The 19,099-nt window shown below is 41.2% G+C and overlaps 1 protein-coding gene across 1 annotated transcript in view; it reads right to left on the minus strand.

Annotated features, from left to right (window-relative positions):
• The window catches only part of GABRP (gamma-aminobutyric acid type A receptor subunit pi), a 173,026-nt gene that overhangs the window by 53,252 nt on the left and 100,675 nt on the right, over positions 1–19,099 (minus strand). The window contains exons 4-5 of the mRNA XM_082267513.1: positions 7,141–7,208; positions 3,814–4,031 (exon numbers count right to left, since the gene is read on the minus strand). Of these exons, the coding sequence (XP_082123639.1) occupies positions 3,814–4,031; positions 7,141–7,208 (286 nt within the window). The remainder of the gene's footprint in view (positions 1–3,813; positions 4,032–7,140; positions 7,209–19,099) is intronic.

Raw genomic sequence — 19,099 nt, forward strand, 5'->3', positions numbered from 1 at the left:
TTATATTTCTCCATGGTAATAACAGCTGACAGATTTCAGGTGGTGCAAATGAATCTGACAGAATAAAAGAGATCCAGAACACAACAGAGAGATCCCCGAACTCGGTGAGATTGACAGTTGTGTTCCAGCAGCCAGGCAGGAAAAGCTCAGAAATATCTCACTTTATTTTATGTATAAACAGTACAGCGTGACAGTATAGGCACTTAGAGCAGCCGGGGAAGATCTGTAAATAAATTTTGGGAGGGAATGCAGAACTAAAGTCATATCTGCTCCGGAGCTCCCAGCACGGGGGGCCTGTAAACAAAGAACGTCAGGTATAAAAGGCTACCCCTGGCTGACTGCGTAATGATTTGTGCAGACGGCAGCAGAATTTGGGAAATATATAGGATAAAATGAAAAGAAACCTGTCAAGATAGAAACATGGGAGCTGCCATTGCTGACTTTTTTTTTTCTTTTTTTCTTTTAGGTGACCCTGTCCTTTGTCTATGCAGGGTAAGCCAAAAGTTTTACAATAAAGCAACCATGTCAGTAAAAATGTAAAAAGTTTAAAAACTCTGCCTGCAAAAAAAAAATGCTTTGTGGGCTTGTTCACACTGACCCATACACAAAAGTAATTTTAGTGTACAGGCTATTAATCAGTGTCAGGGGGGGGGGGGGGGGGGTTGACTTATGTTTTTACAAAGCAAGGCGTGCTTTACCTTTTTTTCTGCTTTTTGAAAACTCTATTGAAATGTCAAAATTACATTCCATTTAGGCCCCATTCACACCTGTGTGATGTGTCGTGATTTTTCATGCTTTCTTGATAGTTTATCACGCAGCAGCACAGGGCAGCCCATTCACTTAAATGAGCTGCCTTACGTGCACCAAACACGCCAAAGTAGCTCCTGTACTGTTTTTTTTTTTGCAGTGAGCCTCAGGTATTTCGTCGTGCCACAAAATGCACAACTGCTATCTGAATTTGAGGATGCGCACTTTGGAATGTGTTTTGCACGTTTACGGAAAAGTGCACAGAATTGCACATTTGTGCATGCGTTCATGGAACACCAAGGTTTGAATGGGGCCTCATTCTAGTTAAAACGGACAGTGCCTTCAGGTGAACTGTGATGCATTGCTGAAAAAGGAAGCATATCTTCTTTTTTCTGCAATGCACTGAAATTCATCTGCAGGCAGCATTGCAGTGTGAAGAAGGCACTTAGAATACAACTGTTATCTACTGTATGGGGGGATATGATTAACATGTATAAATACATAAGGGGTCCATATAGTGAACTTGGTGTGGAGTTATTCAATTTAAGGTCAACGCAGAGGACAAGGGGGCACTTTTTACCTCTAGAGGAAAACAGATTTTGTCTCCAAATACAGAAAGGTTTCTTCACCATATGAGCTGTGCAAATGTGGAAGAGACTCCCTCCAGAGGTGGTTCTGGCTAGCTTACAAGATTGCTTTAAAAAATGCCTGGATTCTTTCCTAGGTGTACATAATATAAGCTGGTATTAATATTTATAGGTAAAGTTGATCCAGGGAATATCCGACTGCCTCCCGGGGATCAGGAAGGATTTTTTTCCCCTGCTGTAGCAAATTGGATCGTGTTTTGCTGGGATTTTTCGCCTTCTTCTGGATCAACTGTGGGTATAGGATTGTGTATATGGAATTGTAGTGTTGGGTTTTCTTTACTGTTTTTTGTTTTTCATTGGTTGAGCCAGATGGACTTGTGTTTTTTTTCAACTTAAGTATGTATGTACCCTTGTGGTAACTGGCGCTAATCAAGTGCAGAAAAACACCTCTCACCGCACATAGTGTGAACAGGCTCACAAATGTAAAAATAAAGTCTCATATTTTTTTCTTTATTTTTGATAGCACAAGTATGAGTTAAAACCCTGTCAATGTCCTGTTTTTAGACACTCCTCATCACTTCCTGTTCAGTTTCCTGTTGAGTATACACAAAATCAAGTTGGAAGAAAAAGCTCCAATGTGAAGGAAATCCTCTCTAATACAGTTGTCACCATAACAGGTGTTCCCATCGGAAGCCCTCTCTATTCCTGATTTGATGACAACTCAAATTTGCATTAATGCAGCCCATTCATTTATAATGGGCTGCCAAAACACCACAACGGGTGAAAAAAAGTACAACAATTTGAAAAAAGAGTTTTCAAAACACAGCACACCACAACACACTGTGCATTGCATTGTGATGCATTATGCATCAGCCTCTACCGTCTAATGCATTGGGTGTTTCAAAATGAATGGTACTGCAATGCACCCCACACCTGTGCTCTCGCCACATGTGTATTGGCAGCAAGTCACGAAAATTTGTGCCCCCTCGGCACTAAGGACCAGGTGCCGAGAGACAGCATATTTGCCTATAGCCGGCCCCAAGGGGTTAAGGAGATTCAGCCTCTCCTTGTCCTGTTTACCATCATTTTGAAAGTCAAAGTAAGAGAAAATCCCATATTTTGGGCTGTCCCCAGAACAGTAATAGAGGGGAAATCTTCCAATGGGAACACTAGTTCTGGTGACCTGGGGGTCCCCAATGAATTCCCTAATTTGCATGTATTTCCTCTCACTCCGGTTGTTTATGGGACAGGAAGTGAAGGGAAATCTCTGCAATGGGACACAGATGGCCATAACAAATATGACAGAGGTCATAACCCTCCCTTGCTCTATTCAAAATGAAAAAAACATTTTTGCTTATAGTTCTACTTAAATGCAAGTTTTTTAGCATGTGTTGCCTTAATGCACAAGTGTGCATGGGGAGAGTTTCTAGCCCTTCCCTACTCTATCAGGAGACATGTAAGCACTTTTATACATTTGCTGCTCAGGTGCTAATATGAAGAGTGACAAATGTCTTTATAGTGGGAATTTGCTGTGAGAATCATTGACATTACATACTTTGTCACCTGCAAACTGCTGTAGATAAACCACATTTCAATATATAATTGGGCACAATGGATATTCATCATCCTGTGCTGCCATAGCTAAATACAATGTGTAATAAATAATATTTACAGAGCTTATCTCAATTTCCTGTCTCGCCTTATCAAATTTGTCAAATGTCTGGAATAGGCGGTTATGCATGATACTGTAAAGAACCTGCCTCCAGTATAATGGTTTGCAATGATGCACCATCAATCTCACTAAAATAACCCACAGTTTTAAAATGTCTTCTTGCTTGCCATGTAAAGAACCTGTAGTATACATTCACAAATTCAACATCTTTTCTACTTTCCTTCCAGCACATTATTTGACTGAAAGCACATCTTGTTTTTGGTTTAGCTCTTTCTGTCTATAAGAAGAAAAATTTCAAACAAAGTTATGTTGTATAGCTATATTAGATACAAATCATGCTAAACAGAAATATTTAAAAAATGATTTCCATAATATATTCACATGACCGTCAGAAATATACATTCTACTCTGTGCTCCAGGCACACTGGAGAACAGCTTTTCTCCACCTTTGAAAAAATTGCCAAATCTCAGAGAATCTGTGCTAAAAAAATTTCATCAATGGTCAGGGGGAGTAGTGGTTGGGATACCACATTTACAGACAGCTAAACAAATAATTGGTGTCATGCAGCTGGCTCTGTTAAGTGCCATTAGACCTGGAATTATGCAGGCATCATTAGATGGGAGGTCAATCAACCACAGCTCAAGGAACCCCTGGCAACTTCTAGAGGAACGTTAGGGTTCCACCGGACCCTTTTTGAGAATGGCTGCTGTAGAATGTTTTCACCATTTTTATGTTTTTTCCTTATTTTTGTCCTGTATGCTTACCTGTGTAGGTCAGTTTACAAAGTACTAATACTAAGTGTGTACCTTAAAGCGTAAAGAACCGTTCCGTTAGGGTAAATCCGGATGAGGCGGTTTTCTACAGTGATGTCATGAAGAAATGACTTTTTTGAATCCACTATAAATGTATCAGGGACCCACAATAATTCCACCAGACGGCCATCTAGACTTAGACTCTTGTTGCCTTCGAAGATGAGTCTTTCATCTGTCCAGCGCTGCCTCAAAAAGATGGTCGCAGTATAATCCTGAAGTAAAAAAAATCTATACTGAGGCACTGTGCAGTGTAAAGGTTAATATAAAATATTCTCTATACAGTACAAAGTAACAAACTAATTATGTGCAGTAATAATTTAAAAAATGCATATTTGTTATTTGGGTATGTTATTTAACCAATCTTACAGAGTTGTCTTAATTGTTAGTGAAAGTTCAAAAATCAGACTCCTCTTCACCTTCCATATGACTATGCCAGATGATTAAATCAGACAGGAGAAGCCTCTGATTGATGGCAGGGAGTTTCTTCTGTTCATCTCTTTGGATAGCCCATATTGCTCTGTGGGTTCTTTGTCATGTGATAAATGTTTAATTGCAAAAACAAGATTTTACAAAGTGTTTGTGTAGATAGATAGATAGATAGATAGATAGATAGATAGATAGATAGATAGATAGATAGATAGATAGATAGATAGATAGATAGATAGATAGATAGATAGATAGATAGATAGATAGATAGATAGATAGATAGATAGAAACATGATAAGGTAGAAACACCCAAGTTTATATTTGCACATATACCAAATAAAAACCAAGGTTTATCAATATCATATTTACTTTTAGGGCTCATGCATATGGACACATTTAGATGTACAGTACTTTGCAAATGTTTTTGGGCAGGTGTGAAAAAATGCTGTAAATTAAGAATGCTTTTACAAATAGAAGTGTTAATAGTTTATTTTTTTCAATAATCAAAATGAAAAGTAAACGAACAGACAAGAAATCCAAATCAAATCAATATTTGGTGACCCCCGTTTGCCTTTAAAACAGCATCAATTCTTCTAGGTACACTTGAACACAGTTTTTGATCAACCTCAGCAGGTAGGTTGTTCCAAACATCCTGAAGAACTAACCACATATATTCTGGATGTAGGCCACCTCTAATCTTTCTATCTCTTTATGTCATTCCAGACAGGCTCGATGATGTTGAGATCATGGGTCTGTGGGGGCCAAACCATCACTTCCAGGACTCCTTGTTCTAGCTTACACTGAAGATAGTTCTTAATGACATGGTTGTTTGTTTGGGGTCGTAGTTCTGCTGCAGAATACATTTTGTCCAGACTTCTCCAGACAGTAGATGAATGTACCTGGGTCTCACTGATTTCCGACAGTTTTGTGCTGATGGCCCTGCTGAACATCTTCCAATGTGGAAGAAAAGCAAGCATGATATGTCCTTCAATAATTAATTGAGTTTAATCCCACGCAAAAGGTATGGGTGTGGAAATGTGCATAAAATAAAGCTGCTGCCCACCCGTCTACTTCCCCAAAAGGAAGTATAATAGTAAAATAAAAAGTTAATGGGTTATGGCGCTGCTATAAAAACTGATGGTTAATATCCCCACCCTTTTTTTAGCCTATTCGAGCCAATGGCTCTAATCAAATGGCTATAATAAAATCCCATTGAAGTCCATGCGTCCGGCGCCCCGTATGTAGATTAGGGGGCCGGACGCATGGACAGGGGGGGCGGCCCCCCTGTGCCCCCAATGCACCAGCCGCCACTGTTATTCTATGTAAAGTGACTGAGTGCTTTTGTGAAAAAGTTTTTTTAAATATTATACTAGTGTTTGGAAATTTCACCACTCATTAGAAAATTCCTGGAGGTTCTCTAGATCTCGAGAACCTCCAGAAAATCTCTGAGTGGTGAGATTTCCAAACACTGGTAAACCATTTAAAACATTTTTTGTCACATAAGCACTCAGTCACTTTACATAGAATAATATGTATTATATTTAGCACTTTTTCACGTATAGCACTTTAGCGCACGTAGCACTTACAAATATACTCAAGCACTAGGAACCTTTGGGTTTAATTATAATAGCACTGCATAAAAGAATTGACCTATACAGTATAATAACCATAGATATTTACCTATTGTTTGGACATTTCATATAGTTTTATAATTTTACAACACATTAACTGGACCACAGTAGTGGGGATATTAACCATCAGTTTTTATAGCAGCGCCATAACCCATTAACGTTTCATTATATTTTCATGGTGTGCCCTTCATCTGCTGCGTTGTTTTCTTGGCCAACCACTGCATCTACTGTCCTCAACATTGTCCATTTCTTTGTGCTTCTTTAAAAGAGCTTGAACAGCACATCTTGAAACCCCAGTCTGCTTTGAAATCTTTGCCTAGGAGAGACCTTGTTGATGCAGTATAACTACCTTGTGTCTTTTTGCTGTTTTCAGTTTTGCCATGGTGTAGGACCTGTGACATGAAACTGTCTTCCCCATTCTCACTTTAGTAGCAGAGTTTGGCTGTTCCTCACTCGGTTTTAAGCCTCCTACACAGCTGTTCTGTTTCAGTTAATGACTGTGTTTTAACTTGCATATAAAATTGATGATCATTAGCTCTTGCTTAGTGTAATTGGTTAATCATACACCTGACTCTAATCCTACAAAATCCCTGACTTTGTGCAAGTGTACAAAGTGTCCAAGTGTAAGAATTGATGGTGGTTTGAAGCCAAAGGGTTGTCACACCAAATATTGATCTGATTTAGATTTTCCTTCTGTTCGCTCATTTTGCATTTTGTAAATAACAAATAAACAATTAAGCGCCGGTTCACACTACCGCAACGCTACTTCCCGGGGCGACCTCCGAGATCGCGGTGCGAGCAGCGCGCCGCGACCTCGGAGCGGCCGCCACGGACTTCATAACATTGAAGTCTATGGCGGTCGCCTCCTGGTCGCCCCAAAGAAGCTCCGGACCCTTTTTCTAGGTCGGAGCGACTTGTGTCGGTCCTATTAGAACGGGTCCGCAGCTTCCCTATAGGAGGCGACCTGCGGCGACCTGTGAGGCGACCAGGTCGCCTCACAGGTCGCCCTAGTGTGAACCGAGGCTCAAACATTTATTTTTAAAATTATTCTTACTTTATAGCATTTCTTCACACCTGTCTAAAACTTTTGCATAGTACTTATATATATATATATATATATATATATATATATATATATACACAATATATACTGTATATTTAACTTCAACCCAAAAGTTTCACTTAAAAATTCTGTCCTTGATCAGTCAAATGAGTAGAGCAGTACACAGATCTGGCTAAGATCTTATCTATTTGGTCAGCTTACCATGTTTATTTCTGATATTGTATCAATGCTGGCAATATCCAAACTCATTCCGACTGTTACTGGCCCATCTGAAACAGAAACATAGTAAGAATTAGGAACATGGGCTGTATTCTCTTTATCAGTATTAACCCAGAAACTAAGATTTGTCATGAGACACTAACAGAATTTTATTTTCCCTATTACCATAAGCATGAATCTACAGTTCCATATAAAATATGTATAGAAGGGTGACTTTCCTTTGGCTGTCCCTATCTGGATTGTCACTGCCAAGTGCATTAAGTTTGCCCTCAGATTGTTCCTAGCTTCACACCACATTAGCATATGCCATCCTGCCAGCAGAGAAGCAGCTGTGACTGTCAGCTGGATCCTCATTAACTGTTTTCCTGACATAAATAATGTGGAACAAAACAAAAAGGATGTTGAGAATATGCCCAGTTTTAATGCATGCATTGGTACAGTAATCCTTGTGATACTAATAAATTTGTACTTGGCTGTACTTTACCTTAAGTGCCAATACATGTAAATAGAAGAACGGCAAGAGTATGACTTTTTGTTGTGCAATGCTGGCCAAACGTGTTTCAGAACAATTCTTCCCTACAATAAGTTCTTCAATCTGGATCACAAAATGCACAATTTGATCAGTAACTGTTTTTGTCCAAAAGGAACAATTGGTCATAAAGGAAAATCAAATCAAATTTGGCCACATTATTTGGTGTAAAAAATGTTTTCAAGATTAGAGTTGTTTAGATCAGCTTTTCTCAACATTTTTTACACAAGAGGAATCCTTAAAATAATTTTCAGATCTCCGGAAACAACTGCTAAGAAGAATTCATCAGGGTGTCATTGAGAGTAATACTCCGCTCCAGACATCAGATGGAAGGTCAGGTAGCCACAGCTCAAGGAACCCTTATCAATCTCTAGAGCAGGGGTGTCAAACTCAATTTCATTCCGGGCCACATCAGCACTATGATTGCCCTCAAAGGGCCAGTTTTATCTGTAAGATCAGATGTCCAGAGCACCCCAACTCTGATTACACCAGATGTCAAGAGCACACCCACCATCAGTCTAGAATCCCCCACCCTCCCTTACATCACAGTGCTCCCCTCTTACCTTGTGTTGCTTCTGGGGAAGAAGCTGGGGGAAGAGCTGGGAAGCAGAAAGTGCAGGATCTGGAGGAGGACCAGAGAAAGGCTGGAGCTCTCCTGCAGCTGCAGGAGAGGTGTGAGGGCCACATGAGAGGGCCAGGAGGGCTGGATTCGGCCCCCGGGCCTTATGTTTGACACATGTGCTCTAGAGGAACCCTGGTTGAGAATGGCTGGTTTAGATTGATCACTCTAACAACCATTGAATAAAACATACATCAAATTTTCTTTTGCATTCCCTGAATGTTGCGTTAAATAATTAACGTGGTTATATAATATTAAAAACCTATATACACATTAACTGCTTCTTGCCTGGGCTATTGTAAAATGACCCTAGAGCAGGAGTCTTATTGTTCTGGGTGGATGTCTACGGACACAGCAGATGACAGATCAGTGTACTGGCCCACTGCCGGTACCCTGTGATCGCTGAGACCAATCACAGCAGATTACATGACCATGGTAAATAATGAATGACTTCAATTAATTCCATTCATTGTGTGCAATTGTGCTGCTAGCTGTGATTGGTCACAGTGATTACATAGTACAATACACACTGAATAAATCTATTTCATTCAGTAAAAATTCTTGCTTATAACAGTGAAATTAACTGCTTTAAGCAATCATAGTGTGTAAAAAATAAATAAATCCTGATCACCTCCCAAGAGTAGTACAGTGTTAGCATGGTAACATTGTATTGCTCTGGTCACAATATGTACAAAAAAAAAGGAGAAGAGAAGAAACATTTAAAAAAATGTAAAAATAATAATATATATATATTTTTTTAATTTACATACTGTCACCAGTTAGTGCCGGTTCACATTTGTGCGATGCGGGAATGCTGCGAATATACAGCGTGTTCTCGCATCGCATCCGCACCCCTGGCAGTTCACACTGCCATATGCGATACGCTGGGGGTGTCAATTAAAAGTTAACGACACCCCCAGATAAGATCGCATATCACAGTGTGATCTGTAAGTTCGCACAGAATCGGATCGCACTAGTGTGAACCACCATGCGATCCGATTCTGCTACGGACCGAAAAAAGGGTCCTGTGCGTCTTTAATGTGATTGCGGTGCGAATTCAGCCATACAAACTATATGGCTGAATTTGCACCGCACAGACATTGCATATAATTTTAGGAGCAGTTCGCTCCGTATTACATGCGATCTCTGTGATCGCACAAATGTGAACCGGCACTCAGTGTCCCTGATTACTGCCACACCAGTTATATATGATGATGCTGTACTGCACTGGAGATAGTACGTGAAAATAAAAATAAAAATGTCAAAAAAACATTCTTAATTTTCCAAAAAATTGTGAAAAAAAATTATAAGTTCAAAAACTGCGCCCTACCTCTTACTAAATATCTTGGACTGTCTACTTTCCAGAAAGGGGTCATTTGGAGAATATTTGTACTGTTCTGGCATTTTCGGGCCTCAAGAAATGAGATAGGCCAATACATTCAGTCAGTCAGTATATCAGGATTGATCAGTTTTCGGATGTATATAACATAGCTGGTTGACTCTATAACTCTCCTACAGGCTAAATAATATACAGTGATTTGGGTTATTTTCTCTAAAGAAATGTAGCAGAATAAATTTTGCAAAAAGTGAAAATAAACCACTCGCTCCAAAAATTACTAATGTGAAAAATATGTGTGGAAAAATATTGTGAAACAATGAATGTTAAGGGGCAGCCGCTGAACACAAGACTAAATAGATGATAAAAATAGCAAGTGAATAACTGTGCATATTAAACTAATTCAATAATATAAAAAAATGTATTCATAAAGAAATCCAGTCAATAATTTTCCATAAAAATTAAATTCATAAAAGAACCCAATGATCCTCATGTGTTATGCATGTCCATCCATATACCCAATCAACATACAAAATATAAAACAAAAAAATATATATGAACAGCAGTGCACTTATGACAGTCCAATTAACAAGTAGTCCATCGGAAAAGATTGTAGAATTTCAAGAAAAGAAGAAAAAAGCCTTCTACCAAAATTCTTCCCAATGAGTGATTATGAAGCAGCTCACGTGGCACCTGGTGAGGCCAGAGAAGTGTACATTTTGCCAACTCACCAGATGTCGTTGTTCATTCTTGCTTTATAGCAATAAGATCAAATTAGGCTTGTGTGGTCACCTTGACCAGGGAGAGATATTCCCAGACCTATCCTCCTGTCTCCTTGGCTAACACTCCAAAGTGTGTGTATCATGCAGGGACGAGAACAGAGAGCGGACTCCACATAGTGTAATATCTTTTGGTAATTTATTGCCCAAACGCGTCTGCGGATTGGGTATGCGAATGGACATGCATAACGCATGAGGATCATTGGGTTATTTTATGAATTTAATTTTTATGAAAAGTTATTCACTGGATTTCTTTATGAATACGTTTTTTTTTTTTATTATTATTATTATTGAATTTGTTAATTATGTACAGTTATTCACTTTAGTAATTTATATGGTGCAAGCGCTGTTGGTAGCATGAACTAGACAGAATGCATTTTGGCCTAAATGTATGAAGAAAGATTTGCAAAATTTTATAACTGAAACAAAGAAAAATGCATTTTGTTTACACTTATTTCACGTTTATTTAGCAAAAAAATAAAAAAAAAAATCCAGTGGCGATTAAATACCACCAAATAAAAGCTCTATTTGTGTAAAAAAAATATAAAAAAAGTCATATGGGTACAGTTTTGCATGGCCGCGCAATTGTTATTCAAAGTGTAACAGCGCTGAAAGCTGAAAATTGGCCTGGGCAGAAAAGGGGTAAAAGTGTCCGCTAATGAAGTGGTTAATAATAACTGAACCTATTTAAAAAGAGTCTATAGAATATTTAAATATAACCGATTGCTCTATTATATGTAGTGATTGATTTATATCTTTGTTGCTTTGGGAGGAATATCCTGTGTACGCTGGTGTGAGAATTTAAACAAGGCTGATGACGCCTCAGCAGTTTGCAGTTTCAATCTTCTAGTCCTTTAGGCCCCTTTCACACTAACGGACCGTTCAGATCCGCCTGTCAGTTTTTCAGGCGGATCTGAAAGGATGCCCCATGCATCTCTATGGAGCAGCGGATGTCAGCGGAGACATGTCCACCGACATCTGATCTGATCCTGTCCGTCAAATCCGGACGGATGGAAACCCTATTTTCCATCCGTCTGGCGGATTGGATCAGATGAGAACGGACAGCTAGTTCGTTCTCATCCGATTCCCCCATAGAGGACAGCGGGAATCTGACACCTCCGTCCTCGCACACAGAGCGGAGACGGAGCAGTCATCCGCCTGCTCAGCGGGGATCGGCGGATCGAGCCCCCGCTGAGTAGAACGGCTCCGTCGACAGAACAGAGCCGCGTGAAAGGGGCCTAAGGGCTCGTTCACACTATGTGCGGTGACTGGCAATTTTCAGCACCTGATGACACCGCATGTGGTTAATTGTAACGGGCCCTTAAACCAGGAGCTGCTGAAGCCTTTCCAACAGATGCTTTATTTCAGAATTGATTATTCCAGCTGAGTCTTCTTTACTCAACTTGACGTAGTATTGAAAGCCATGATGAAAGGGCTGCAGTTTTAGTCCCTAAAATGCATTGCCTTTTTATACTGGATTTCTATGATGCAATGTGGACTATAGAACAATTGGTTTGGCCATCTTGTTTTCTCGTTTTACCTGGGCTTTATCCAAGGTGCTACAATGAGCTGTCTCGTACCTTAGGCTCACCATACACAGTACAATTTTACAGTACAATCTTACTAGAATCAACTTTAGATCTATGAAAACTGTATACTATGGGTATTAGATATCTAATGAAGTACTATGGGGCCCACTTAATCCAACCAATCTATATATATACAATCAGGCAGATCCTTGTGCTATATACCTATTGGTAGATCTAAAAAAGATTGTACAATCAGACTGTAATGTGTGGTGATCGCAGCCTATTCGTAGCCATCCTACCATTTTACCAAAAGGCTACTTGAATTAGGGTTCATGCACATGGACAGTTTTAGGCATTTTTATGCTCAATGTAAAATTTCCAGCACTTTCTCACAGCTGGGGAGCTGCATGTACCGCTTACAGCATGCCATACAAGTGAATGGCTGTACCTGGCCATACATTTGTAAACACCAATGCTTCTTTGAATTGGCGTTTACCTGCGCATGTCCAATGTATTTCCCTAATGTGGAAGATTCGCATTCAGGAAATACGCCACATCTGTGGGAAAACACTGATGCAAAGAAGCATTGGAATATACAAGAGTATAACAGCATACAGCCATTGACTTGTATGGCAGGCTGTGCGTAGCACATGGAGCTACATGAAAGCGCCGAAAAATTAGGCATAAAAAAGTGAATTTAACTGTCCATGTGGATGAATCCTTAACCACTTCCCGCCCGCCCTATTACAAATTGACGGCGGGAATGTGGTTGAGTTATCCTGACCGGACGTCATATGATGGCGGCAGGATAACACCGCTCTGGGCGCCCCCCGGGGCGCGCAGAGCGGCGATCGGTGATGCGAGGTGTCAGTCTGACACCCTGCATCTCCGATCTCGGTAAAGAGCCTCTGACGGAGGCTCTTTACCATGTGATCAGCCATGTCCAATCACGGCTGGTCACATAGTAAAACAGGAACAGCCATTGATCGGCTTTCCTTAGTTCGTGCCTGACAGGCACGAGTAAAGGAGCGCCGATCGGCGGCTCCCCTGACAGGGGGGGGGGGTCAGCACTGGTAATCAGATCATTGATTACCAGTGCAGACCCTCGGGGGGGGGGGATGCCACTAGATCCACCAGGGATGCCCACTATGACCCCAGGGATGCCCACTATGACCCCAGGGATGCCCACTATGGCCACCAGGGATGGCAAACAGGGCTCAGGGAGCCCCCCATTGCCCTCCCCATCAGTGATGCCCACCAGTGTCCTCCCTATCAGTGCTGCCCACAAGTGCCCATCATTGCCATCCTTTAGTGTCGCCCACCAGTGCCCATTATTGCCCACCAGTGCCGCCTATCAGTGCCCATTAGTTCCCATCAGTGCCGCCTATCAGTGCCCACCAGTGCTGCCTATCAGTGCCCATTAGTGCCCGTCAGTGCCACCTATCAGTGCCCGTCAGTGCCGCCTATCAGTGCCCATCAATGCCGCCTATCAGTGCCCAGCAGTGCCGCCTATCAGTGCCCACCAATGCTGCATATCAGTGCTACCTATCAGTGCCTATCAGTGCCGCCTATCAGTGCCGCCTATCAGTGCTGCCTATCAGTGCCACCCCATCAGTGCCACCCCATCAGTGCCACCCCATCATTGCCTCCTCATCAGTGCCTGTCAGTGCAGTCTCATCAGTGCTCATCAGTGCAGGAAAAAACTTATTTATTTACAAAATTGTATAACATAAACAAAAAACTTTTTTTATTTTTCAAACTTTTCTGTCTTTTTTTATTTGTTTAGCAAAAAGTAAAAATCGCACAGGTGATCAAATGCCCTCAAAAGAAAGCTCTATTTGTGGGGGGAAAATGATATAAATTTGGTGTAAGTACAGTGTTGCATGACCGCGCAATTGTCATTCAAAATGCAACAGCGCTAAAAGGGGAAAATTGGCCTGGGCGGGAAGGGAGGGAAGTGCCCTGTATTAAAGTGGTTAAATGTTCCCATAGAATAGCTCTAAACCAGGGGTTTTCAAACTGTGGTCCTCCAGTTGTTCAGGAACTACAATTCCCATCATGCCTAGTCATGTCTGTGAATGTCAGAGTTTTACAATGCCTCATGGGTTGTGTAGTTCCGCAACAGCTGAAGGGCCACAGTTTGAGGATCCTTGATCTAGACCCTCACATTCACATTTCTTTAAGTGTAGATTGCAGTCTATGGCTCCATTGGAGAGACGCGAAGAGATAGAAAATCTCAGTAAAGGGCGCACGCAAAAACACATTTTAGGACAGCATGAAAGGGTTAGAATATCTGACAATATATATATATATTTTTTATATTTATATTACTGTTGCAACTCCCTGTCCTCGTGATAACCACTGCTCTATTTCTTGTCATGGTGTCATAAGTCAGAAAGTGAGGAAAAATACCCCAATGGTGTCACATACAAAAATAAAGACCTAAGAGAAACTTTATCTTTTTCCCATTCTTTACAAATAGGATTGATGTAAAGTGCAAAACCTGCTGGCATGCCATACATTGCATAACATGTTAAACAGCGTTATAATTAAGGCATGCATTTCCCTAGCCTGTGTCCTCATCTCATTAAAAAAATGTAACAATGAAAAGTAAAATGATTGTTATCATTCAAACAATTTTTTAGATTACTATACTAGTCCAGTGAGGAAACAATACAGTTTCCCTGGGTTATAAGAACACAACTTTTTTTTTTTTAAATCAAACCTCGCTTGCAGGAAGTCACGACTTAATAGATAAATAGTCGTAAAAGCATCATTGGCAAAGACACAAAGACGGTGCACTATATTTTAGTAATATCAGATCACGTTGTGTGCCTTCTGTAGTATAATATGCATTTTACAGCAGCCTAAACAAAACAAAAACATGAATCTACATTAATTTGCTTGTTATATTAAAACATTACAACTTGGAAGAAATAAAATTAATATTACATTTTAAACTACATAAAATGCAGCAAACATTTTACTGCCAGTGTGTTTATTATGAGTTTACTTAACAATATAAAGGGAATTTATGCTTCTTCTGGGACACATTGCTTCATCTGTCTGGGTGTTATCTGTTATTTTACTATCTGTTGTGTCACCGCATTCAAATTTTCAGTGCAACGATATTCATCAGTCACATATTTTAGCTATGTTTAAAAGGGAGGTTAAACTTTTACCAAAATGGCTGCCAAACTTTGGGGGGGAAAAACGGCTGCCAAACAAATGAATAAACGATTAAACTATGACTTTCTAACATATATTTGTAGCACCCTCCTAGGTAGGTGCTAGTGAGAGAGTATAGTTTTTGGCTCTGTCTGCCTATCAGAGGAGCAGCAGGCAAATCTATATTGCTTTCTGCCCACCAGGGGGCAGGATCTGTGAGTTACTTCTGCTCATAGTGCTCAGTGTGTGATTCATCTGGTCTAGGGTAGTGTCCCCACTAGTCCAAAAGGGAGGCATATTGGACAGTGGAGGAAATTTGACCAAAGAGTACACAGGCTTTGATACAGCCCCAGTGATTGGCACAGACTGATTGTCTCAGTGCATTGCGGGGTGTGGTATAAAAGCCAGGAGCACATGTGCTGCGGGGTCTTTGGCTGGTGAGCAGAGTACCGGAGGGAGGGTGACGGCTGCCTCCTCCTCTGCAGCAGTGGTACGCGGTCACAGGCAGTTGGCCTGGGGACCAGAAGGAAGGAGCTGAACCCAGACGTCCATGAGAGCTCACTGAAGGGGTAGAGACACTGGAGACCCTTGAAAAACAGTATCGTGAGTACAGGGGATCATGTCTAGGTGCCTGACCTGAGGGGGGCCACCCTGCTGTAGGATAGTCAGAGGACGAGTGTCAGCAGGTGGAGTGAAAGGGGGTACTAGGTGTGTATCCCAAAGATAATTCATCCTAACAATTCATCTACATAGAGGCTCAATCCTAAATTCATCTAAGTGGCAAGGTGAATCAACAGCCTGGCTGCATCTTCAGACAGGAGTCCTCATATACTGTGAATAGTTCAAGTTGGAGTATCTCCCTCTCTTCCCTTCTCCCATCCCTAATTTAAATAAAACCACAAAAACAACTACATCCCCTAGACTGTTCATTGACTGAGCCAGAGAGTAAAGAGTTAAATTGTGCATGCTGCAGTTGCTATCGGTAACCCAGGGGGATCCCAAGGTGAACAATCCAGCAGTCCTCAAGGGGCAGTGCTACATATTAATAAAAAAAGATGCAAAGCATTTGGATTCAAAGCTGGCTTTTTGGCATTCAGATACTTTTGGCACCAAAGAGGTAAGTCTAGCTTACCTTGAAGCCAACTTTTTCAATCTTTTCAGGCCTTATGCACACTGCAGCTAAAAAACGCCCATTTTACAGTTGTTTGACATTTTTCTTCTTCTAAATGCACCTTTATGTTGATGTAGCACCCTCCTAGTGTAAGATGCTAGGCAAATTTAGTTCTTGGCTCCTTCTGTAGTCAATGGAGAAGTGATTGTTTGCTATGGTCTGTCCAGAGCTTCACAGGCTGAGAGTTTGCTTACCTCTGCTACTGAAAGAAGTTTCCAGAATATGGGGCTGGGAAATGCAAATGACCAGCCTGAATATTTATCATGCCCTAGTCAATCACTGGAGGGGAGTGTCCAGGAGGTGGCTGAGGGTGTGATAAATAGATTGAAGCCCTGAAGAGAGGGTTTCAAACTATTCCACATCAGGGAGGGTTCCAAAGCCTCTGGGGTTGCTTCCCCCTAATGTAGCCTGTGTAGCTGTTCTCTGTGGTCTCAGCGGTGGTAGGGCTGGAAACCTAAATCATCCTTTCTGACAATATGGCTATGGAACTTCACCTTAGGGGATCTGGTCTGAAGAGGGATTGTCTTCTTCAATGGGGTGCATCTGGAGGAAGCTGGAAAGTCCTGGAGACTTGTGAGTACTAACCCTGAGTTGTGATCCCTGGTGACTATGTGTGCTTTTAGGATGTAAGTGCCAGGGGTAACAAGGTCTCAGTGTACTGGCCATTCACCTGTATCTGCAGCAAAATCTCTGAATGGGAGCCTGGAGAAAATATCCCTAATGTTATTGTGCAGCATTTTTGAACACCCCACACCCTTACTCCCCTCTGTTTTAAGTTCTTCAAGCAATAAATATCAAAAAGACATCCCCTAGACTGAGTTGTTGGAGCTAGTGTGCATGGCTGATGCCTGTGGGAAAGGGCAGCCTGTTTATAATTTGGGAAGAATCAGTTATTACCAGTGGCCTACAGGGGTGGCACTATATTAGCCTTTATGTCCATGCACATGTAAGCATTTACAGGCGTTTAGGGGCAGACATGTGATCCCACAAAAATTGCATTCAGGAGAGGAGCATTTGGGCAGAAAAAACACCTGATGCGCCCAAACTACCGTAAACGCATCTAAACATTAAGAGTGTTTAGCTCTTGAGCATTAATTTATTTCAAGTGCCAGAATAAACTATTATTCTCAAACATTCAACGCTCCTGAATGCATCTAAACGCGCCTAAACATGTTTGAGAAATGTGGCTTTAGGTGCGTTTTAAGCATTGCTTTTCTCCTGCCAGGAGAAAGGTGTTCCGAAGAGCCCAGTGTGCATAAGGCCTTATTCCTGAGGAGCCCTTGAAATAATTTCAGAGAACATTTCTTAAATCAATATGTATTGGTGTGAGTCTCGCGCTGTCTGGAGAGAATCTAGTGTACACTTCCTAGATGCTGCGTATACCGGTACTGTAGACCATACAGTGCAAAGTATATACTAGGGGGGGAGGAGTACCGTGCTTCAGGGAAGTAATGCACCTAGTCTAATAACTGATCAGAGAACATCAACCAAACATGTGTTCAATTACTGTGATAGTGTTCAACCACATCCGTGTGTCAGCTACCAATATATACAAATGTGTTTCTAAATAAATAAATATATGATCATCAAATACCAATTTCTTAAATCAAATTAATTGGTGGTCATTAGTAAATATGACACTTACATTAACGGTTATGGGGGAAATATTCGCCTTACAAACTGCTAAAAAGATCATTGGGTTTATGCAGTTGGCTCTGCCAAGTGGTGTTGACCACAAAACTATGCAGCACCAACAGATGGGAGGTAAATCAGTCACAGCTCAAGGAACCCCTAGCAACCTCTGGAGGAACCCTAGGCTTCCATGGAACCTTGGTTGAGAATAGCTACATTAAAGATTTAAAGGTTAGGTTAGGATAGGGATAGGGTCAGGGGATTAGGTGAAGTTAAGGTTTCAGGGGGTAAGTGTTATAGTGGACCTTCCATGAAAAATGGAAGGTCCCCTTCCCTGCCAGCTCCACCCCACCAAAACATATTTGGCATGGAAAAAAAAGGAAACCTTTAAAAATAAAGATTTAACAAAAAAGACAAAAATGGAGTCCATTCTAGCTTCATCCATGGAGTCCATGCCTTACTGCTGCCTTCTGGGACAGCTAAGCACTCAAAATCCCATGAGAATATATCCCATTGCAGGAGAGCATGCTTGTGAGAAATGAGTGCCCCTTTAGCAAGTGGTTTGCTATGGGGGCACTTGGAAGAGAGGAGGAGCCAAGAGCGCTGGCAGGGGAACCCAGAAGAGGAGATTCAGGGCCGCTCTGTGCAAAACCACAGAGCAGGTAAATATTACATCTTTATTATTGTAGGAAAAATAATAAACCTTTGTAAATCACTTAAATACCAGCTGGTTTGGATTCAGTTTTTTCCAACTCTTTTGGAGCTCCATTTGTGAAAGGAAACATACTGGAATATATTGAATATATTCCTGACCCCCTTCTGAAAAAGCTAGTTACATAGTAGATGAGGTTGAATAAAGACATCAGTCCATCCAGTTCAACTTGTATAGGTGTGTGTGTGTGTGTGTGTGTGTGTCAGTGGCGTGCTTATTTCCCATAACCCTGAATGTTATGATCTGTGAGATGCACGTCCAAGAGTCTTTTAAAAGTAGCCATACTCCCTGCAGCTACCACCAATTGTGGAAGAGAGTTCCACATTCTCACTGCCCTTACAGTGAAGAATCCTTTACACAGCACGAGGTTAAACCGCCTCTCCTCTAATCTCATTGTGTGGCCACGTGTCTTCCTGCTCTGCTTGGGACTAAATAGTTTTCCGCCTATGCTAGGATCGCCATTGTA

Source organism: Pelophylax lessonae (assembly GCF_965119305.1).
Source record: "Pelophylax lessonae genome assembly, chromosome: 9".
Lineage (NCBI taxonomy): Eukaryota > Metazoa > Chordata > Amphibia > Anura > Ranidae > Pelophylax > Pelophylax lessonae.